The sequence below is a fragment of the Leptopilina heterotoma genome, unplaced genomic scaffold, assembly GCF_015476425.1.
Source record: "Leptopilina heterotoma isolate Lh14 unplaced genomic scaffold, ASM1547642v1 Lhet_213, whole genome shotgun sequence".
Classification (NCBI taxonomy): Eukaryota; Metazoa; Arthropoda; class Insecta; order Hymenoptera; family Figitidae; genus Leptopilina; species Leptopilina heterotoma.
Window position 1 is genome coordinate 65,541 of NW_025110931.1, and position 20,068 is coordinate 85,608.

Sequence of the window (20,068 nt, forward strand, 5' to 3'; positions counted from 1 at the left end):
TTCTAAATTTTTTTTCATATCCTTAGTTCTTGAATAAGTTTCGTAATATAACTCTTGAAAAAAGTTTTTCCGTGTACGTTGCTCTGACTCAAAACCCTCCCTCCCCCCATGTGGTCTAACGTAGCACATTACCGAACCCCCTCCCAAAGCAAGCTACGTGGTTTATGGATGGTCCCTAAATAATTTTTTAAAACATTTCATTTTATTTAGAAAGCACACCTCGAGAACTACAAGGCAATGTTGACTCAAACATAGGAAGCAACTTAGATGATTCTGAAAATTTCTTAGAAGTAGATGATTCCAACATTGATACAAGTATGTTAATTTCTGTAGACCTGTAGGTTGAAACTGCCCTTAAAATTGACCTAAATTTTGAAGGCTGAGAGATTAGTTTGTCAATTTTTGACTTGTAGGTTAAAACTGCCCTTAAAATTGACCTGAATTTAGGTCAAATGTAACTATGTTCCCTCTACTATAAAGGGCCCTTAGAAATCCTAACTCTGCGGCGGTTAACTATTACATAAAACATTTCGACGCCGCCAGAGTCAAGATTTCTAAGGGCTCCTTATAGTAGAGGGAACATAGTCAAGGTTGGCCCACTGTTAAGCTAGGCCTATAGTCAGAAATAAGTTACATTTGACCTAAATGCAGGTCAATTTTAAGAGCAGTTTTAATCTACAGGGCAAAAATTGACAATTTTTTATAACATTTCATTTTATTTAGAAAGAACACCTCGAGAACTACAAGGCAATGTTGACTCAAACATAGGAAGCAACTTAGATGATTCTGAAAATTTCTTAGAAGTAGATGATTCCAACATTGATACAAGTATGTTAATTTCTGTAGACCTGTAGGTTGAAACTGCCCTTAAAATTGACCTAAATTTTGAAGGCTGAGAGATTAGTTTGTCAATTTTTGACTTGTAGTTTAAAACTGCCCTTAAAATTGACCTGAATTTAGGTCAAATGTAACTTGTTTCTGACTATGGGCCTACCTTAACAGTGGGCCAACCTTGACTATGTTCCCTCTACTATAAAGGTCCCTTAGAAATTCTAACTCTGCGGCGGTTAACTATTGTATAAAACATTTCGACGCCGCCAGAGAGTCAAGATTTCTAAGGGCTCCTTATAGTAGAGGGAACATAGTCAAGGTTGGCCCACTGTTAAGCTAGGCCTATAGTCAGAAATAAGGTACATTTGACCTGAATGCAGGTCAATTTTAAGAGCAGTTTTAATCTACAGGTCAAAAATTGACAATTTTTTATAACATTTCATTTTATTTAGAAAGAACACCTCGAGAACTACAGGACAATATTGACACAAGCTTAGAAATCTACTTAAATGATTCTGGAAATTTTTTTGAAGTAGATGATTCCAACAATAATACAAGTATGTTAATTTCTGTAAATATCAGGGTGACCGCAATTCAGAGAAAAAATGGAAATCAGGGATAAGTAAGGTAAAGTTATTAATAAAAAAGTCAAGGATTACACATAAAAAAAGTGTTTTGTAAGGTGTATCTATAGAGAAAAACAATGTCCGACCTAAAAGTTAGTTCGTGTTCCCTTTTTACAGGCATGGTGTGGGGAGGGGGGTTGATGTTTGAGAAACTGATTTTTATGGAAATTTACTTAATTTCTATAAATAAAGCTGAATTTTTCCTTCTTCTATGCTTCTTCTATGCTTTTTTGAATTCAGTGACTTTAATAACATAAGAATTCAATATATAAAAAAAAAATTAAAATGTCGGATTCAAAATGATGAATTTAAAAAAAATTGTTCAGATCTCCTTGAAACTTGTAACTCGGGAGTTTTTGTGGTCGCTGATTATGAATCTGACATCAGATTTTCAAAATTCAAAATGGCGGATCCAATATAGCGGACAAAATATTATTAAATGAATGAAATCGATTAAAACTTCCTATTCCGTGGGAATTTTTGAGGTCGACGAATACGAATCTGATGTTTGATTTTAAAAATTGAAAATGGTGTATTCAATTCGACTTACGATGGAATTGTTCTCAGATTTTCTAGGTTCTTGGTATTTAGGTGTTTCTTCTACAATCTTAAATAGTTTTTGACATATGTAAAATTAGTTTCCGTGTTTATTTATTTTCTTTTTTTCTATTTTTGCGACTAGGATACCTCGCCGTGGTGAAGGCAGGCAACGAATTCTCAGCTAAGTTTCTAGGTTAAAATTATGCCTTCATGGCAAAAGTAGAAAAGAAGTTTGCGATGCAGATGAGGGATACCTCAATATCGGCGATTTGTAAAAGCCTTGAACACTTAGCACTTCATTTTGAGATACGATATGTGTTTCGAGTATCCGTCTCACAAAAAGAAAACGTTTTATGTTTCTTATAAGCATTGAATCGCCTTTAATGTTTTAAAATATGTAATAAGAGAAAATGATAAATTATTTAGGGGAAAATTAGGGTATTTTAAAAATTAAAATTTGCGGACACCCTGACTGTAATAATTTATAAAAACAAAATTAATCTCATTGTCAATTTATATAATAATTCATTTATACTTTAATATATTAAATACTTTATTTTTTTAAGAAAATGAATATTATTTTTTGCATGAAAAATCAAATTTTTAATTCGCATCGTATAATAAATCCTCATGTATTAAAGAAAAGTTCATCCCGTTTACATAAATTGAATATATTTTAAAAGATTATTTCATTAACTTGTTCTACATGAATATTATTTCAAATTTAAATTTCTATTAAAAATTCCTGTGATTCAATATTTAAATCAATTATAAATATAACCTACGTAACAAAATATTTTTCCCCTAAGCTTTTTTTAAACTTCCAATATTATAATCTTGAATTTTATTCGAAAACTTCATAAAGATTTATCAAAGTTTAAAATATTTGTCTAAAATAAGGTTTTTCTTCATACTTAAGGAATTTGTTAACAAATAACTTTGCACTTTATATATTGTAGATCAATCAACTGTTATGATGCAAAATGAGCCTTCAACAAGCTGCAATGAAAAAAAAAAAAATTCATTCTTCGATTTATCATATGATACAAATAATGAATGTTTAAAAAATCTCACTAAAACAATAGAAAAGTCAATTCTATCAAGTATGTATATTTTTTATAACAGCATTAAAGGCACGAGCAGTAAATTCTCTCTAACCTCCCTACGGTTTGTCCCGAGTAAACTCGGGGTAACTAAATATTTTATAACTCGTCAACAATGCATTGGAATTACATAATCTAAAGTGGAAATTGAAGCTAATGCTCTAAGCTTTTCAAAAATATTTGTTAGCAATAATGATAAAAAAATGTTTATCAAAGTTACATAAGTTTAAATGTTAGTTAAACCATCAAGTTTTTTAAGAAGTGAATAATATGCATTTAATTGAACGATTAAACGAACTTACCTAAGTGACGTTCAATCGAAATTATGCCAGTGAGTCTCGTCCGAATAGATCAAATGTAGTAACGCTAGTTGCTCGATCCGATCCACAGATTTTTAAAGCTCGCGCCAAAATACTTGTCCCTCTCACACTAGGGGGCGTACTTCCCGCTGTCTCCTCATTACGCTTTTTAATTATTTTTTGTTTTTTAAAATCGCAGGAGGGTTAGGAAAGGGTGGGAGTGATCTATTCGGACGAGACTCACTGGCATAATTTCGATTGAACGTCACTTAGGTAAGTTCGTTTAATCGTTCAATTATGCTACGTGGTCTCGTCCTCTAGATCAAATGTAGATGTTTAAAGCATAACTGTGATTTGAAAACAAAATTTATTTATTTAAGTTGAAGCAGTGCTCAAAATGGCACTCGCGAAGTTACAGTTGTCCTCCCTTAATGGGCGGTTATAAAATTGAGCAAACATATTAGAGTTTTGTGACCAGCCGGCAGCTTGTCTGATTTTTTCCAGGCTGATTCCTTTTCTATGGGCGGCAGACACTGATGCGTGTTTCGCGCTGTATCCTGAAAAATGAGACGTGTCGATGCCGCTTTCGCTGAGAGTCTGCTTTACCCATCTACTTATCGTCTGAGAAGTGGCAGTATGATGTGATTTTTTGATTGTCAGGAAAAGATATTCTCCGTCTTTGGGCCTGATAGCTTCGGTTTTGTCGAGATAATCTTGCAGTAGGCTAGCAACGCATAATTCTGGCTGCTGCTTGTAAAATGGGAGATGAAGCAGCGGCTGTTCCTTTCCCACTTTCGAAGTTTTGAGCCTGTCGATGATATCTATTTTTCTTTTATCTTGTAGAATTTTTATGTTTGTTACTTTGATTTTTGCAATCGTTTGAAGGCGTTGTGCAGTCACTAGAACCAGTAGAGTACAGAGTTTCCTCGTTAATTTTTCTAAACTTAAGGTGTTGTTAGGTCAAAATGTCGATAAGTGTCGCAGAACAGGAGCAGGGTCCCAAATGTCATCGTACTTGGCACGTTGCGGTTTTGAGATGGAGACTCTTTTGCAGAACCTCTTAGCTAGAGGGTTATTCCCTATGTCATAGTTCAAAACTGGTGAAATGGCTGAACGGTAACTGTTTACTGTGCCATAAGATTTCGCTGAGTCGGCGACGATGGTTAAGTATTCGAGAACTTGTGGCAACGGTGCGGAGTAGATTGACAAATTCCTTTCTTCGCAGAATTTCCACCACAAACGCAAGGGTTTGTCGTATTGTGCGTATGTAGCGTCTGACAGCGACTGGAGCATGATGGATACCGACGACTCTGTAACTCCTTGGTTTAGAAAAGCTTTCCTGATAGCAATCCTGCTACCAGGGAAAACTTCTTTGCGAGTGGATGTTTCTCCCTAAAAGGACAAAGAAGAAGGTTAGCATTTGGTTTTAAAATCAGCGACTTGTTTACTAATAATGTGTTAAATAGGGGAAACCACGTTTGGGTTGGCCAATAAGGTACTAAAACTACTCCTTCTGCCTTGTCTTGTATTATTTTTTCTAGAGTTCGGAGAATAAGGGAGAAAGGTGGAAAATCGTAAAAATGATAGTGACCCCAGTGGATTGTGAAAGCGTCAGTTGCAAAAGATTCTGGGTCTCGTTTCCATGAAACGAATTTACTGCACTTTTTATTCGAGTTGGGTGCGAATAAATCTATTTGAAAATTTCCGAACTCATTTTCTATTTTCCTAAAGGCCCACGGTGCCAGTTCCCATTCAGTCTCGTTAGGCAAAATTCGAGATTCTCTATCGGCTACCGCGTTGTCTGATGAGGAGATATACGAGGCGAAGATCCAAAGGTTCCTTCGCTCGCACCATCTCCAAATCTTCTTACATAAACTGGTCAGTTTAGGATATTGAACACTGCCCATTCTGTTTATGTAAGAAATCGCGGTAGTGTTATCTATTCTTAGAAGGATAGAGCACGAATTTAGGTTCCTGGCGAAGCATTGTAGACCATAAAACGCTGCCAGGAGCTCTAAATGGTTGATGTGGAGCTTTTACTGTTCCGTGTTCCACCAACCATGGAGTTTTTCTCCTTTTGAAACTGCTCCCCAGCCCGTCAGAGATGCGTCTGTAAAAATTATGCACGAAAATTCTGAAGGTTTAATAGAGTTTGTCGCAGAGAAAATGTTTTCTTTCCACCAATTAATGTCTGGAAATGATTCTTTTGAAAGACGCATTTGTTTATCGAAGTTGCCGTTTTCTCTTTTTAGGGACAGGAATTTTTCCCTTTCGAGATGCTTCGTGTAAAGTAAACCGTGTTTGACGGCTGGGCAAGCTGCTACCAACGAACCTAACAATTTTGCTAAATCTCTAATTTTAATTTTTTGTTTGTTACAGAGGGATTGTGTGTGTTGAAAAATTGAATTCTTTTTCTCTTTTGGAAGCTCGACTATCATTTTTTCCGTATTCCAAATGAAACCTAAATATTTACCTATCATAGATGGGGTTAAAACGGATTTTTCCCTGTTAATAATAAAGCCCAATTCTTCTAACAATTGAATTGTTACATTGATATTTTTTAGGCATTGATCTTTTGTTTTCCCAATTAGGAGAAAATCATCTAGATAAATTACCGAGAAAAGCGACTGGGACCTAAGTTTTTCGGCTACGGGTTTCATAATTTTTGTGAAGATAAACGGGGCAGTGCACAATCCGAAAGGAACGCAAAGAAATTCGTAAAAATTTCCTGGAAAGAAAAACCTAAGGTATTTTCTGTCTGATTCTGTCACTGGAATTAAAAGAAAGGCATCAGATAAATCTAAAGTGGCCATAAATGCGTTTTCGAAGAGCATTCTAGAAACTATCTTCCTGTCTTCGAGTTTAAAATGGGGAGGATATAAAAATTCGTTCAATTTTTTCAAATTTAGAATGAATCTTTTTTCCCCATTTGATTTTTCGGTGAGAAAAATGTGGAAATAAATTGTTTTTTGTCAGGTGAACATTTGGAGACTGCTTTTTTCCCAATTAGAACATTGATTGCTTTTTCGCAATCGATTTTCTCTTGTGTAGAGAATTGGACCTCCTTTGGAGGTTGACTCTGCCATGGTTCTGTTTTGAATGGGATTTTATATCCCGTGACGCAGTTTAGTATGAATGGGTCACCTGTCAGTTTTGACCAATTGTGTCGGAACAATTTTAACCTACCGGCAATTGAACTTACCTCGATTATCGGCGAGGCTTCTCTCGGAATTGGCTCGGGTTGAATTTCTGCTTCTGCCCCCTCCGTTGAGTCGGCTTGTAGTTCCTTGCGGGGGGGCCTTTGAAGTTTAAATAATTATTTTTCTTGTTATATTCCGTTGATGGTCGAGTCGAACGAGAAGAGGAAGGTTTTGAAATCTCTTTCCCAGATTTTTCTGCAGCCTTGGCGGATTTCAGCTGTTCTGGAAAGTTCGACCCGAAAAGAAGAGTGTCGACAGGGCTTTCCTCACTAATACACTTGACCAATGGACTTAATCCTGGCGTGATGAAAGCGCGCCTTGTCATAGACATTTTGTGGTGTAAATCCGTGAGGATTCTGCCAGCGTCCGTTAACAGGCTGATAAACTCAGAAGCTTTGTCCGCAGGAAAGTCGTCTTTGGGAGTAGATAATAATTTCGATAGACACTGACCCAATGCGATGATACCAGCGCGCAGCTGGTTTTGATCGAAAACTTGGAAACTATCCTTTTTTAATGAATGCTGTCCTACCACTGACTTGATCTCAGTATTTAACTTGGGTGCTTGAAGCATCGGACAATTTTTTGAGACCGGGTATTTTTCTTGAAGTTCTTTTTTCATTTCCTTTGGCAGTCCAGATTTTAAAATTTTTGTCCAAACTTCCGCCAAAGAATCGTTTATGTCAGGTCCTAGATTGGTATTCTCTCCTGTGTCTCCTAGAAGGTTAAGAGTTTCAGGAGGGAGAACACTGTTTTCGGTCTCTGCGTCGTTTCGTTTTGTTTCGAGTAATTTCTGCCGCTTTCGGCTTTTGTCACGCTCATGATTTCTTGAAGAATCGCTTGATGAGGATGTTCCCGAAGATGTGCTCGATGTCGATGATAATCTCGACGATGAAGATGATTTTTTAGTTGGCGATTTCGAAATTGAACGTGAGCTACTACGACTGTGGCGTGGCGTGCCTCGCGGGTCACGCTCGCCGCCATCTTTGTCGCGTCTAGATTTGGAAGAGAGTGATTTTTTACGCGGTGGTGATCTAGAGGAAGAGCGACTGTAACGTGACGATCCTCGCGGGTATCGCTCGCCGTTATTCTTATCGGTCCTCTTTCTAGATTGTCCTTGATGCTTTCTTTTGTCCGGGGAGCGTGATTTTTTCGCCTTTTTTCGAAGCTTGCTAACAGCAGCGTATAATTCATTGAGATCCTATTCACGATGCCTTTTTCAAGATTTTCTCTCGTATGTTGATGAGTCTGAATCCTTACCCATGGCACTAATTGGTTGGATTCCACGAAAAAAGAATGTTTTACTAACAATTTTGCTTGACTATGAGAATAGATGTTGACCGGATCGCACAGAAAAGCGTAATGAGGAGACAGCGGGAAGTACGCCCCCTACTGTGAGAGGGACAAGTATTTTGGCGCGAGCTTTAAAAATCTGTGGATCGGATCGAGCAACTAGCGTTACTACATTTGATCTAGAGGACGAGACCACGTAGCATAATCAAAAAGTTTATGAAATCAGCTTATGAAAATCATTACTCAGAAGGTTTTCGGGGTCGCTGATTACGAATCTGGCATCAGATTTTCAAAATTTAAAATGTCGGATCCAATATGGTGAACATTTTTAAAAAAAAATTTATTTTTAATCAAAATTTTTTTTAATATACTATATTGGATCCGCTATTTTGAATTTTGAAAATCCGTTGCCAAATTCGTTATCAGCGACCCACCGTAGGAGAGTTAAGGTGTGATGTGAGTCAGTATAAACTGCATGAAAGTCATTATCGAAGCAAAAACTTTTAAACCTACACGGAAAGAAATCTGCTAGTATTATATCATTGGGCGGCAAATAGATTTATTCCATCGGACCCCCACCACTACTTTTCAGGCCGAGTGATGTCAGATGGCATAAGTCTATTGGCCACCCAATGGTATAATACTAGCAGATTTCTTTCCGTGTATTTTAAACTGCACTTTTCGTGCAGTTACTGAAAGTTATCCACTATCGGTAAAACAGTTTGACGTTATCTGCTTTCAGACCTTAGCACAATTGAGTCTGTTACGGGAATGCTTCTGAGCATTCGACGAATTGACGATTCGACGTTTTGAACATTCGACTACTTTACCATTCAAAAGGCCTAAGCACAATAGGTTCGCGAAAGTCGTTCGCGAACGCAAAGCATGAGTTAGAAAAGGACAGTGATATATTTGTGTCCTTGTCTATCTCATGCGTCTAGTTCGCAAACCTATTGTGCTTTGGACTTACTACTTGACAATTCAAACAGATGGGGTTTCGACTATTTGTCCATTCGACTACTTTATTATTCTACTAATTGAAAATTCATCAAATCATATTATGCTACATTTAAACTTTTATATCAATCAACTATATAATCTATCTTTTGAATGAACTGTAAATTCTACCCATATAGAACAATATTCCCCAAAAAGTTACTTAAAACCATCAGTAAAATATAAATAGGGTTCCTTTAAAAACTTAATACTAGCTCCACATGAACTTGAAATATAAAAAGGAATAGTCTAAAATTTGAAACATTTTTTTAGGTGTTTACTAAAAATAAACCAAATGCATTTTACTTAATAAAAATAATCAATACTTATATTCACAAAATAATTAATCTTCTTTTTATTAAAAATTTTAAAAAATGCTTAATAAAATATATTCATTTTATTTACTCGCCTAAAACATTTCATCAATATTTTTTAATCCACACAGCATTATATCTTCTTTGACCTTCAAGAAATTTTAAACTGCCAGCACCTTAAAGGAAGCTTTCACTAGAACTTAACGGAAGGCTTTGTCCTGAAATAATAGAGAATCCATCTTTAAGATTTATTGATATTCTAGTGAAAGTTTTATTGATACGAACCAATAAAAGAAAAGCTTCTAAGAAAATATCGTGCTGTGTGGAAATTAATTAAAGCAAATTTAGTAACATCAATTATTTATTAATAAATTTTAGATCTCTATAAATTATTCGATGAAAAAAATGTTAAGGACATAAATTCCAACTCAAATGTAACAAATAGTATCGGGAATGCTGGACTGGAAGAAACAGCGATGACAAATGGTACATAACATATTTTTTTTAAACTAAGGCGTGTTGTAGGGGAGACCGGGGCGTAATGGCTAACTTTTTACTCTTAGTGGTTTTACTCGGACATTTTTGTTCTAATTGAATGTTTATCTCTCAGAAAAGTTACTCTGTTATCTCAGTTTTCTTTTAAGACTACAAACGTTCCGATATGACTTTTACTTTTTATTCTACAACAGTTTTTCTGGAGCAATGCAGAGCTCCAAAATACGCCCCGAGCCGGGGCATAATGAATAGTGATTGCTAATTATTATCTACAGTTTCCAATCTTATTGTATATTGTAAATTAAGGATCGTGGGTATTCCGTGAATGCTATTTTTATTCAGCAATACTTCTCCTATCGCTTTTTCAATAATATTCTGTGATATTGGCACTCTCTCAATTTTTTTTTGTAATTTCTCATTAAAATCGTAGCTTGAAATCTACTATTTGTAAATTTTAGACCAAAACTTTAAAATTTTGTTAAAAAAAACTAGCCGCGCGACACACATTCACCACTGATAGTGGGTCACACGGCAGTTCCGACTTTCTAAATTACCATACCAATTAACGATCACGGTTCAGGCATAATTCCGACAGATGACATGACGATTCAGAATTTCGACAAAATAAAGAACGACAATTCACTTCGTCACAATATTAATGAAACTTCCGACAAATTTGCAATATACCTAGTACAATAACTTGTCTATTGTGCGAAATTGAGGGCCTGGAAAGCATAACCGACGCTGTGCTTACGCGCAAGCTCCTTGCGCAGCAGGAGTCTGCCTCACGCAAGAACTTAGGTTCGAGAGCAGCGTCGGTTATGCTTTCCATGCCCTCAATTATTACAATTTACGGTTTTTAAACAAATTACAATTATTCATTACGCCCCGGTCTCCCCTAATCACTCTATGCTACCTGTTCCCCCAATACTAATCAATAAAACGTCCATTATTACCATAGGGTAATAATGAGTGCTTTATTGACTGTGCTTTACAAGAGGAACTTAGTATGCGCCTTCTATAAATTTTAAAGTGCCTGCGCCTTAAAAGAAGCTTTTACTTGGACTTAAAGAAAGGCTTCTTCTAGAAATTATAGAAAATATATGTGACGCGACACGAGAAAAAGGACCTATCGTTAAAAAAATCGATTTTGAGATTATGGTACTATTCGACAGATTATTCTTTGCTCTTTCACATGAAAAAATCAAAAGTTGAAAAACTTAAATAGTGTTAATAATATAAAGCCCGAAAGTTAAGCATGTACGCGTAAATACACGGGTTGTCTGCGCATGGCGTCGCTTTAAACGCTCTCCCTGTAGAATTCTCTTTTGCGGCGATAGGTCCCTTTTCTCGTGTCGCGTCACATATATATATATATTGATATTCTAGTGGAAGCTTCCTTGGTACGAACCTATTTAACTACCAGGAAGTTTCAGATAGAGCCTCTATTAAAGAAAAGTTTCCAAGAAAATATCGTGCTATGTGGAAATTAATCAAAAAAATTTAGTAACTTTGATTATTTGTTAATAAATTTTAGATCTCTTCGAATTAAGCCAGGGAAAAAATGAATACGACACAAATACCAACAACAATGATGAAATGGAAGAAACAGCTACGGCAGATGGTACATAACATATTTATTTTCAACTAAGGCGTGTTGTAGTCACTTTATGCTACCTGTTCCTCCATATAACCCAGCTGATCAATAAAAGGTCCATTATTGACCTAGGGTAATAATGGGTGTTTCATTGATTGCTGAGTTACAATAAAGGGGAACTTAGTATGTGCCTGTAGAGGTAGGTAAAGTGACTATTATACTATTGAGTTCCTTTCTTGTCTATTTCGCCTACAGTACTTCCTTCGCCTGTAAAGTTTCCTTCGTTGAGGGGCTTTCTACAACAGCTTTTTTTCATCGACAAGAGCAAAATGCACCATGCAAAATAGTTGCGCGCGCATCGTTTTCACACTGATTTCGATGAAAAAAAAGCTGTTGTATCTGAAAGTACAGTGAGTTCTCGCGAGTCGTTCAACAGCTGATCAGTGTCCGATTCACGAGTGACTTATGCGTTGAACGACTTGTGAGTTTTATGATATTGAAAATTTTAGAGAATAGAACAACTCGCGAGAACTCACTGTACCTCCTCTGACTTCTTTCTCTGCGCTTCGGCCACCAATTCTTTCCGGACTGTTAAAGCTTTTTCTGACTTTTTTGAGACTCTATAGGAGCACACGTTATTTACTGCCTGTGGATACGATCTCTTTTGTTCTTCGGCTCTTTTCGTTTTTTCCCCAACTGATAAGTCTATTAGTTGGGACATTCGTCTATAACATTTTTTATATATTCAGTTCTAAAGAGCAAAAAATTTCTGTCTGAGTTGTTAAAAAAATTTTAATTGCTTAAAAGCAAAACTGATTTTGAAAGGATTAATTAAGTAAGCTTATACTACCAGTCACAATATTATGCGACTACCCTTTTTTTAACCCTCCGTCACACACCACTGTTGGTTAATGACAAAATTATATTATAAATATTTTATACAAATCTTTTTAAAAAAGTCATTTTCAATGCTAAATAGAAAATTGAATTACTTCTAAAATAATTAATTTTAAATGTTTTTAAGAAAAATATTTTCTATAAATCTAATAAAATTTAAGCATAATCATTTTCATGATTCATCATCTAAGCATTAACGTAACATTTTTTTCTTAAAAATTGCAATCTGTCATAGTCGTATCAAAAAAATTTAAAGAAGAAGAAGAAGTTAAATATTTCGAATCTCTTTGGCACAACTTTTTGAAGACTTGCTCATTCTCAAATAAAATAACACTTTAATACTTACAAGTAATTTATAGTATACAGAAATAAACCTCTAAAATTACTATACGAATCTGTAAATGCATATATTACGTAATTCAATTTTTAATGGAATACCTATTAAAAATGAAACACTTTTTCATATATCCAAGAAGACTAAATAAAATAATAAACAAATCACTTGTTTAATGTTTTGTTCTTTTAATAGTCGCCTGTTAAATAATAGAACATAAAAAATTTTACTTTTCATACATTCTATGTTTTAAAAAGTTTTTCATACAATGAAAAAGGGCAGTCACATAAGTGTGACTGATAGTGTAAATATATAAAAAATTAATATTTTTCCTTTATTTTGAAGGTGCTATTGTTTCAGAAGAAACCAAAAAAAAGAGCAGAGAAGAAAGAATTGGAATTAGAGGAAGAGCCTGGAACTTACATTTAAAGGAACAGAAAAAAAGAAGGAGATCGGAGAAAAGAAATAAACGATTAAAAATAATTAGAGACAATTTGACAAGGGATAACCTCAACCAGGTCTCATTCATTCTTTACATAATTTAATTAACTATTTTTTGTAACACCTGCAAGAAAAGTGCTACTCTCTAAAACTGAATCAGTGAAAAATGACTGAAATTTCAATAATTTTTAACTGATCTTTATTGAAATTTCACTGATTTAGATTTAGAGTGTACTTTACTTTAATGTAAATGCAGCAGAAAGTTGTTGATTTCTGTACTTTGAAATGAGAACCTACAGGAAAATATACTTTCTTGCACTCTTCTCTGCAAAGCATATTATACTATAATATACCCTATCGAAAATTTCACCAACAAATGTGGGTTTCATGAATGTTTGAAAATAATTTTATTTTGTTTAAACACAAATCTCTGTATCTTGGAACATACTTCTATAATTAAACATATTTTGAACACACTTCTAACATACTTTTTATAGTAAGTAAATGATTCATTCAACTCTATTTAAACATACTACTCACATAACCTACATAGCACAATTTTTTCTGGAAAGTTTCCAGGAAGTTTCCCACGTTAAGTTCGGAAATTTGACGTGTTAAGTTCCTGGAAACTTCCAGGAAACTTGATATGTCTCAAGATTTAAAGTTTACACTGTTAACTTCCAGGAAATTATCAATAGAATTTTCCTTGAAAAAGGACTGGAAATTTCCTGAAAAATTTAAGGAAGTTTTTTTGGAAGTTTCTCTAAAATTATTTCTGTTAATTTCACAATTGTTCAGTAAATGTTTTTAGAAAATTTCCCCTAAAATAGAAATAAAAGTTTCTTGTATAATTTATTCGTTAATTTTACATGAATTATTATTCAAAATAATAATAAAAAAAAAAAAATTAAAAAAATTATTTAATTAACTTATTCATACTTTTCCCGCAGTTGTTTCTACTATTTTTGTTTTTGGAAACCTTATATTAAAAAAGACAAAGTTGAAAATAAATTCGGGGGAACGGGGGATCGAACGCGGGTTTTGACGGACGCAACGCAACTACCTAACCAACTACGCTAAACTAACAAGTGTGTAGAGAAAAAAAAATCATAAGGTACAAGTAGTCTTAGTGGTTGGTAAATATGAATGGCGGGATAATTTAAAAACTTTATTCTCACAATTCAAATATTTCTTATATATAACTGTTAGAATTTCATTTTTATGGAGATTAATAATTTTAAATAGTGCTTATTACTGATTATTTTATACATATGAGAATAATTAAACAAGTAATACAAGCAGTTTTAATACGTGAAATTAAAATATATTAAATACAAGTTTTTCTTTACCAGCATTAATTCTTTTCATTGAAATAGTCTGCCTATTGAAATTGAAATCAATTATAATTTCTTTCTGATTTTGTTACTACACAAGAGTCATTATTCTTTTTTCCTACAGAATACAAAAATTTTTTGTGGGTGATAAAAGTAATCATTATGTTATTGTTTAAATTTAAACTAGGAATTAATTAAAGGTGAAGAAGCTATCAATTTTCCGAATCAATTTTTAACAAATAAATTAAATATCTTAAATAAATCTCTATAATCTCATGGGCTTCATATGTATCGACAGCACAACTATCCTAATACAGAAACCTGCTTAATATGAAAAATATTTTCGAAATTAATTAACAATTTCAAAATTATCAAAGAACTCAAAAAAACGGTAGCTCCGAATTCTTTGACATATACTATCCCTTCCTACGTTATTTTATGATAACGTTGGAAGTTTCTTAAAGATTTCTTAAAGATTTTTCTTAAATTTTGACAATTTAGATATTAACTTGATATAACTTTTTTAACAAAGATTTTTAAGTAACAATAAAATGGGGTTACATTGTCTACATAATAAGAAGTAATTTGAACTCTTACAGGAATATGTGCCACTTATACACTAGGAATGCAGTGACTTCAAAAGTTAAATTTAAAAACGAAACTCATAATAAAAACCCACATTTTTGAAGGGCACATGTTGAATTTGACTTCTAATCACTTTTAACTCATTGTAATCTCTTCTCGTACATTATAAAAGTATACAGAAAAATCGTTAACCTCTACACTATTCCTAAAAAGAATTTATCTAAGAAAGAATATGAGCTTCTACTGTCATAATCATTGCTTCATAGAAAAAGAAAGCATTCAACTCGCAAGTTTGCCTAAAATTTATTATTTATAGGTTTCTGGGGTCCTCTAATAACAAATCTAAAGTTAGTTAAAAAAATTTTAAATGGCGAATCCAAAATGGCGGACGAAATTTTAGAAAAATTATCAGATTTTAATATCTTTTGACATTTAAGAGTTTCCTGTTTTGGTGATTACGAATTTGAAATAATTTTTAAAAAATTTTAAATAGAAAATCCAATATGGTGGATACATTTCTGAAAAATCATTCATTTAATTTATTATTTACATTTTTATTCTGTTTTTAGAATTGTAAACTTCTTTTTTTCTACATTTCCATGGTAATATTATTTTTAATGTGTCAAAATGTTTTGATTGCCGAATGTAGATATTATGTATTTTATATTTAAATAATATTAATTATGGATAAAGAAAGGGAAGTAAAACTTTTAATTGAACGTTATTCATTTTTTGTTCATACTGTTTTTACTTTTAATATAAAATAAAACTAGAAAATTTTTTAGAGTATTAAAATAATTATATCTACCAAAATGGGACTATCACTTTACCATAGGTACATGTCACGCAGCAACGAGTACAACGACTCGCCCAAAAACTTTTGCGTGTACTATTTAGAAACACAAATTAAACACAGTAATTTCTAGATAAAACTATAAAAAGGTTGTAAAGAGAATGTTAAATATATGTTTAATTAGTAGATCAGAGTTTCATAAATGTGAAAAGAGTGTTTAATGAGTATTTTTACCTGAACATTTTGTGTTCTACAAACACACTTCTGACGCACACTTTAGTGTTTTCCAAACACTCAAAGCGTTCTAAAATACACGCATTAGACACTCTTTATTGTGTTCACAAACACAGTATCAACACACAATAAACATTTTATAAAACACTATTTAAACACGCTTCGCCCAAGATATTTTCGACAGGGTAGCATAGTATGCTATAACCGTTTTAAATTGCGTTTCTTTATACACAGGTGTTACACAAAACAATGTGTATATATTAAATTTTTTTACATGACATTTTCAAAAATTTTGATTTTTCATCGATAAAATCGCTTTCAAGATTTCTACAACACACGGAGAGACTTTTAGTTAAAAAAATTACTTTATCGTATTTCGATATTTCTAATAAAACGTAATAATTTAGGGATAATCGAGGTATAGTTAGAAGAATTCTAATAAAGATTATGAAAAGACATAGTCAACGTCACTTTTGGTAATAAGGTAGGGGTATACAAAATGCGTTACTAGGCACGTATATACGTATATAATACATATGTATATAAATATATACATGATTTATTATAATATTATTACACAATTCAATTGTTTAATCACTAATAACTTTTGAAACGGTTTTAACAAAATACTTTCAAGACGATGATGACGCTCGGTTGTTTGCTGAGTGTTCGTCTAACATTAACTGGTCTTCGGTTGTGGACGGAACTGTTTGGAAACCTTCGTGAAAATATTCTAATAAAATTTTGTAAAAATTCAAACTGCTTACCATTTCAGAGCGTGTTAATATTGAAAATAATACAGTATCTAAAATTTTTTTACATTTAATAGTATTCCAAATAGTGGGTTTACAAATAAAAATATCAGAATGTATTATAAATAATTTCCATATTCTCGTATTTGCAATTGTCTTAACATCAAATGATATTCTTTCTAAACTTTTATACTAACTTCTGTTCCCTAAAAATTACAATAGTAGATAAAAAAATAACACTACTTATTATTATAATAAAAACTATCATCATCGTACCTCGATTATCCCTAAATTCTTACGTTTTATTAGAAATATCGAAATACAATAAAGTAATTTTTGTAACCAAAAGTCTCTCCGTGCAGATAGGGACTTAGAAAAAATCACATTCTCTTCAATAGACATTTCTCTATAAGTGGAACCTTAAAAACTGTAAAACATAATACATTTCTCTATTTTTTCTATAAAAGAAATTCTGGATAAAAATATGTATTATTTTCATGTTTTAGAAAAATATACAATAAACAAATAGGAAAGAAATTAAAAATTTGTTTAAGGTTTCACCTTTGAAGAAATGCCTACTAACGAAGAGAATGTGATTTTTTATGTCTCAATCTGTTTTAAAAAACTTGGAATCGATCTTACCGATAAAAATCAACATTTTTGAAAATAGTACATTGCGTAACAATTGTGAATTAGCGGCCTTTCTGGAACGAGCGCTAAGTGTTGCGCACGATACTTTTCATAACAAAATAATAAAAAGGCGTTGACACTGAAAAACATATTTAATTAAAAATAATGCTAAGAAACACGTACATAAGATTCGGAACACATATCCAATGTCAAGCGTACGTTACTAGTTGAACGCGCGGAAGGGTTCGGGAGGTCTCTTCCCGACGGAATCCAGAGGCAGAGCGCTGATCAAGTTCGCGAAATGGAGGTTAAAAACTCTTATAGTATATGACAAATGTTGTTACACTGTAAGACATGGTAAAAGTAGGTAACTGAACGAAAACATAATCACGCCTCTACTGGACGGAATTGCAACAACTCGAGCGTTACAAAAATACTCGAAGAACCACAAACTGAACCATAGACATATAAGAAGAGACTGAGCGAGTTTCATAATTCCCATGAGAGGAGCAAGCCGGTGGTATAAAAAGAGACTCACTCCAAAGCAGCACAAGAAAAAAAAGTCTGACTCCGTTTACACCTTAAAATCAGCCCATGTATTTCACATAAGTCTATCCTTGTTTAACGGGGATGACTCCGTTTACACATTAAATTCAGCATCAAAAATAGGCTAAAATTAAAACTTTTTTTTAGTGTGATGCCGTGCGCTAGAAAGAGTCTGACAATCGGTTCTTCTGCTCTATCCGTCTCGGTCAAACGCATTGATGTCTCTTTCTATATCACAAGCTGCTTTTCAATCCTCTTGTGCAGTCTATTCTAATATGTCTATGAACTGAACTGTCATTCTAAAAAGAATCACATTACGTTGACCTGAGGAGAAACAAATAACGCCATTTTTATGATTGCGTTATGAAAAATTTCGTATATAGTATATTGTGTGAAATTGATGCACGAGCGCAGCCATTGCGGCAATGCCACAATTCGAGATACCCCTAGAATTTGAGTTATTTGACAGATAAAATCTCATTTAAAAAGATATAGCTAGAAAATAAAGGATAAATAAAATAGCACCATTTAAAAGTATATGGTCTTTTCGTTCATAGGAACAAGAATCTGGTTTTGCAGCAATGCAAAATCAGTCAAGAGCTGTGCCATGTGTTCCCACTGCTCAAACGGAAACTATGAACAAAGCCCTTGCTGGAGGACTAACTACTAGTCAACAAGATGCGGACGAAAAAAATATGCAAGGAAGTTCGATGGCTGGCCCAGCGTTTAGAGTAGCACCTCAAAGTCATCCATCCAATTACATATATACAACGAATATGCAAACTCCTCCTTAACCAATAACGATTCCAATTCAAGCTCATGTACAGAAAGCTGTTCACATTCAAGGCCAAGAACTATTGACTACTCCTTCCATGTCCGCCGCTGCTCGATTACAAGAATAGAAACAAATGTTAGAAAAACGTCTTTGTCCCTTGATTAAATGCATATATCCATAAATCACTGACAACATCACTGGTATGTTAATGGAGATCAACAATTCAGAATTACTGCATCTGCTTAAGCTTCGTGAGTCATAGAAGGCCAAAGTTGATGAAGCCGTAGCTGTGCTACAAGCTCATCAGGTCAAACAAGTTAGTTACAAAGACGGACTCAATTTATCTTCTTCCCTTCTCTTCAATTACTAATTTGTCAATTCTAATCTAATTATTATTACAATTATTATTTTAATTAACCTTTTGTTCAAAAAAATTGTGATCTTTTTATTTTTATCAAATGAAAACAATTTCATCTCTTGCTGATATTATGAATATAATACAGTGATTCTACGTAATGAAGTCTTTTTATTCATACGCACAATGATAGTCTATATTTTTAAATATCTGTTATTCTACATACTTAGACCCTTCGAACCACAATTAAAGTACAGATTATAATACCCAATAATTTATTTGCCTTTTAATTATTGTAGAATGTTAATAGCATTAATTTAACAATTTATTATTGAAGCAGATCTGGATTCAAACTTAAAAAAAGTGTAAATTCATTTGACAATTAAATATGCCTAATTAGAAGAATGAGTCAGAAACAGAATAATTTAATTAACGCAAGTTGTTCATATGTACGACTATAATTTGTAGTCCATTTAGAAGCATTAAAATTATATATTTACGAGAATTTTCCATATTTTTACACCATTGCAATCACAACTACGCAATGAGGTCATCCCGGCCAGGCAGTATTTTTAAATGTATGACATTCGATGTGGAAGAGTCCAAATTCTGTGTCTTTTCTGACATTAAGAATTCGAGACTGCGATTCTACGTTATGGAGTCTACAAGGCTAGTCTACATTTTTGAATATATGTTATTCTGCGTAGTTAAACACTTCGAGCCACAATTCAAGTACACATTACAATACCCAATAATTTATTTGCCTTTTAATTATTGTAGAATGTTAATAGCATTAATTTAACAATTTATTATTGAAGCAGATCTGGATTCAAACTTAAAAAATAGTGTAAATTCATTTGACAATTAAATATGCCTAATTAGAAGAATGAGTCAGAAACAGAATAATTTAATTAACGCAAGTTGTTCATATTTACAACTATTATTAGTAATCCCTTTAGAAGCATTAAAATTATATATTTACGAGAATTTTCCATATTTTTACACCATTGCAATCACAACTACGCAATGAGGTCATCCCGGCCAGGCAGTATTTTTAAATGTATGACATTCGATGTGGAAGAGTCCAAATTCTGTGTCTTT

The 20,068-nt window shown here is 33.2% G+C and overlaps 1 protein-coding gene across 1 annotated transcript; it reads left to right on the forward strand.

The window, feature by feature from the left end:
• Positions 1-223: 223 nt before the first annotated feature.
• Positions 224-19,024, forward strand: LOC122501729. Its single transcript, XM_043611443.1, has 8 exons — positions 224-315; positions 724-828; positions 1,284-1,388; positions 2,957-3,100; positions 9,578-9,685; positions 11,232-11,318; positions 12,868-13,040; positions 18,395-19,024. Exons 4-8 carry the CDS (start codon positions 2,971-2,973, stop codon positions 18,629-18,631), a joined length of 735 nt encoding a protein of 244 aa, XP_043467378.1. The 5' UTR covers positions 224-315; positions 724-828; positions 1,284-1,388; positions 2,957-2,970; the 3' UTR covers positions 18,632-19,024.
• Positions 19,025-20,068: the final 1,044 nt, after the last annotated feature.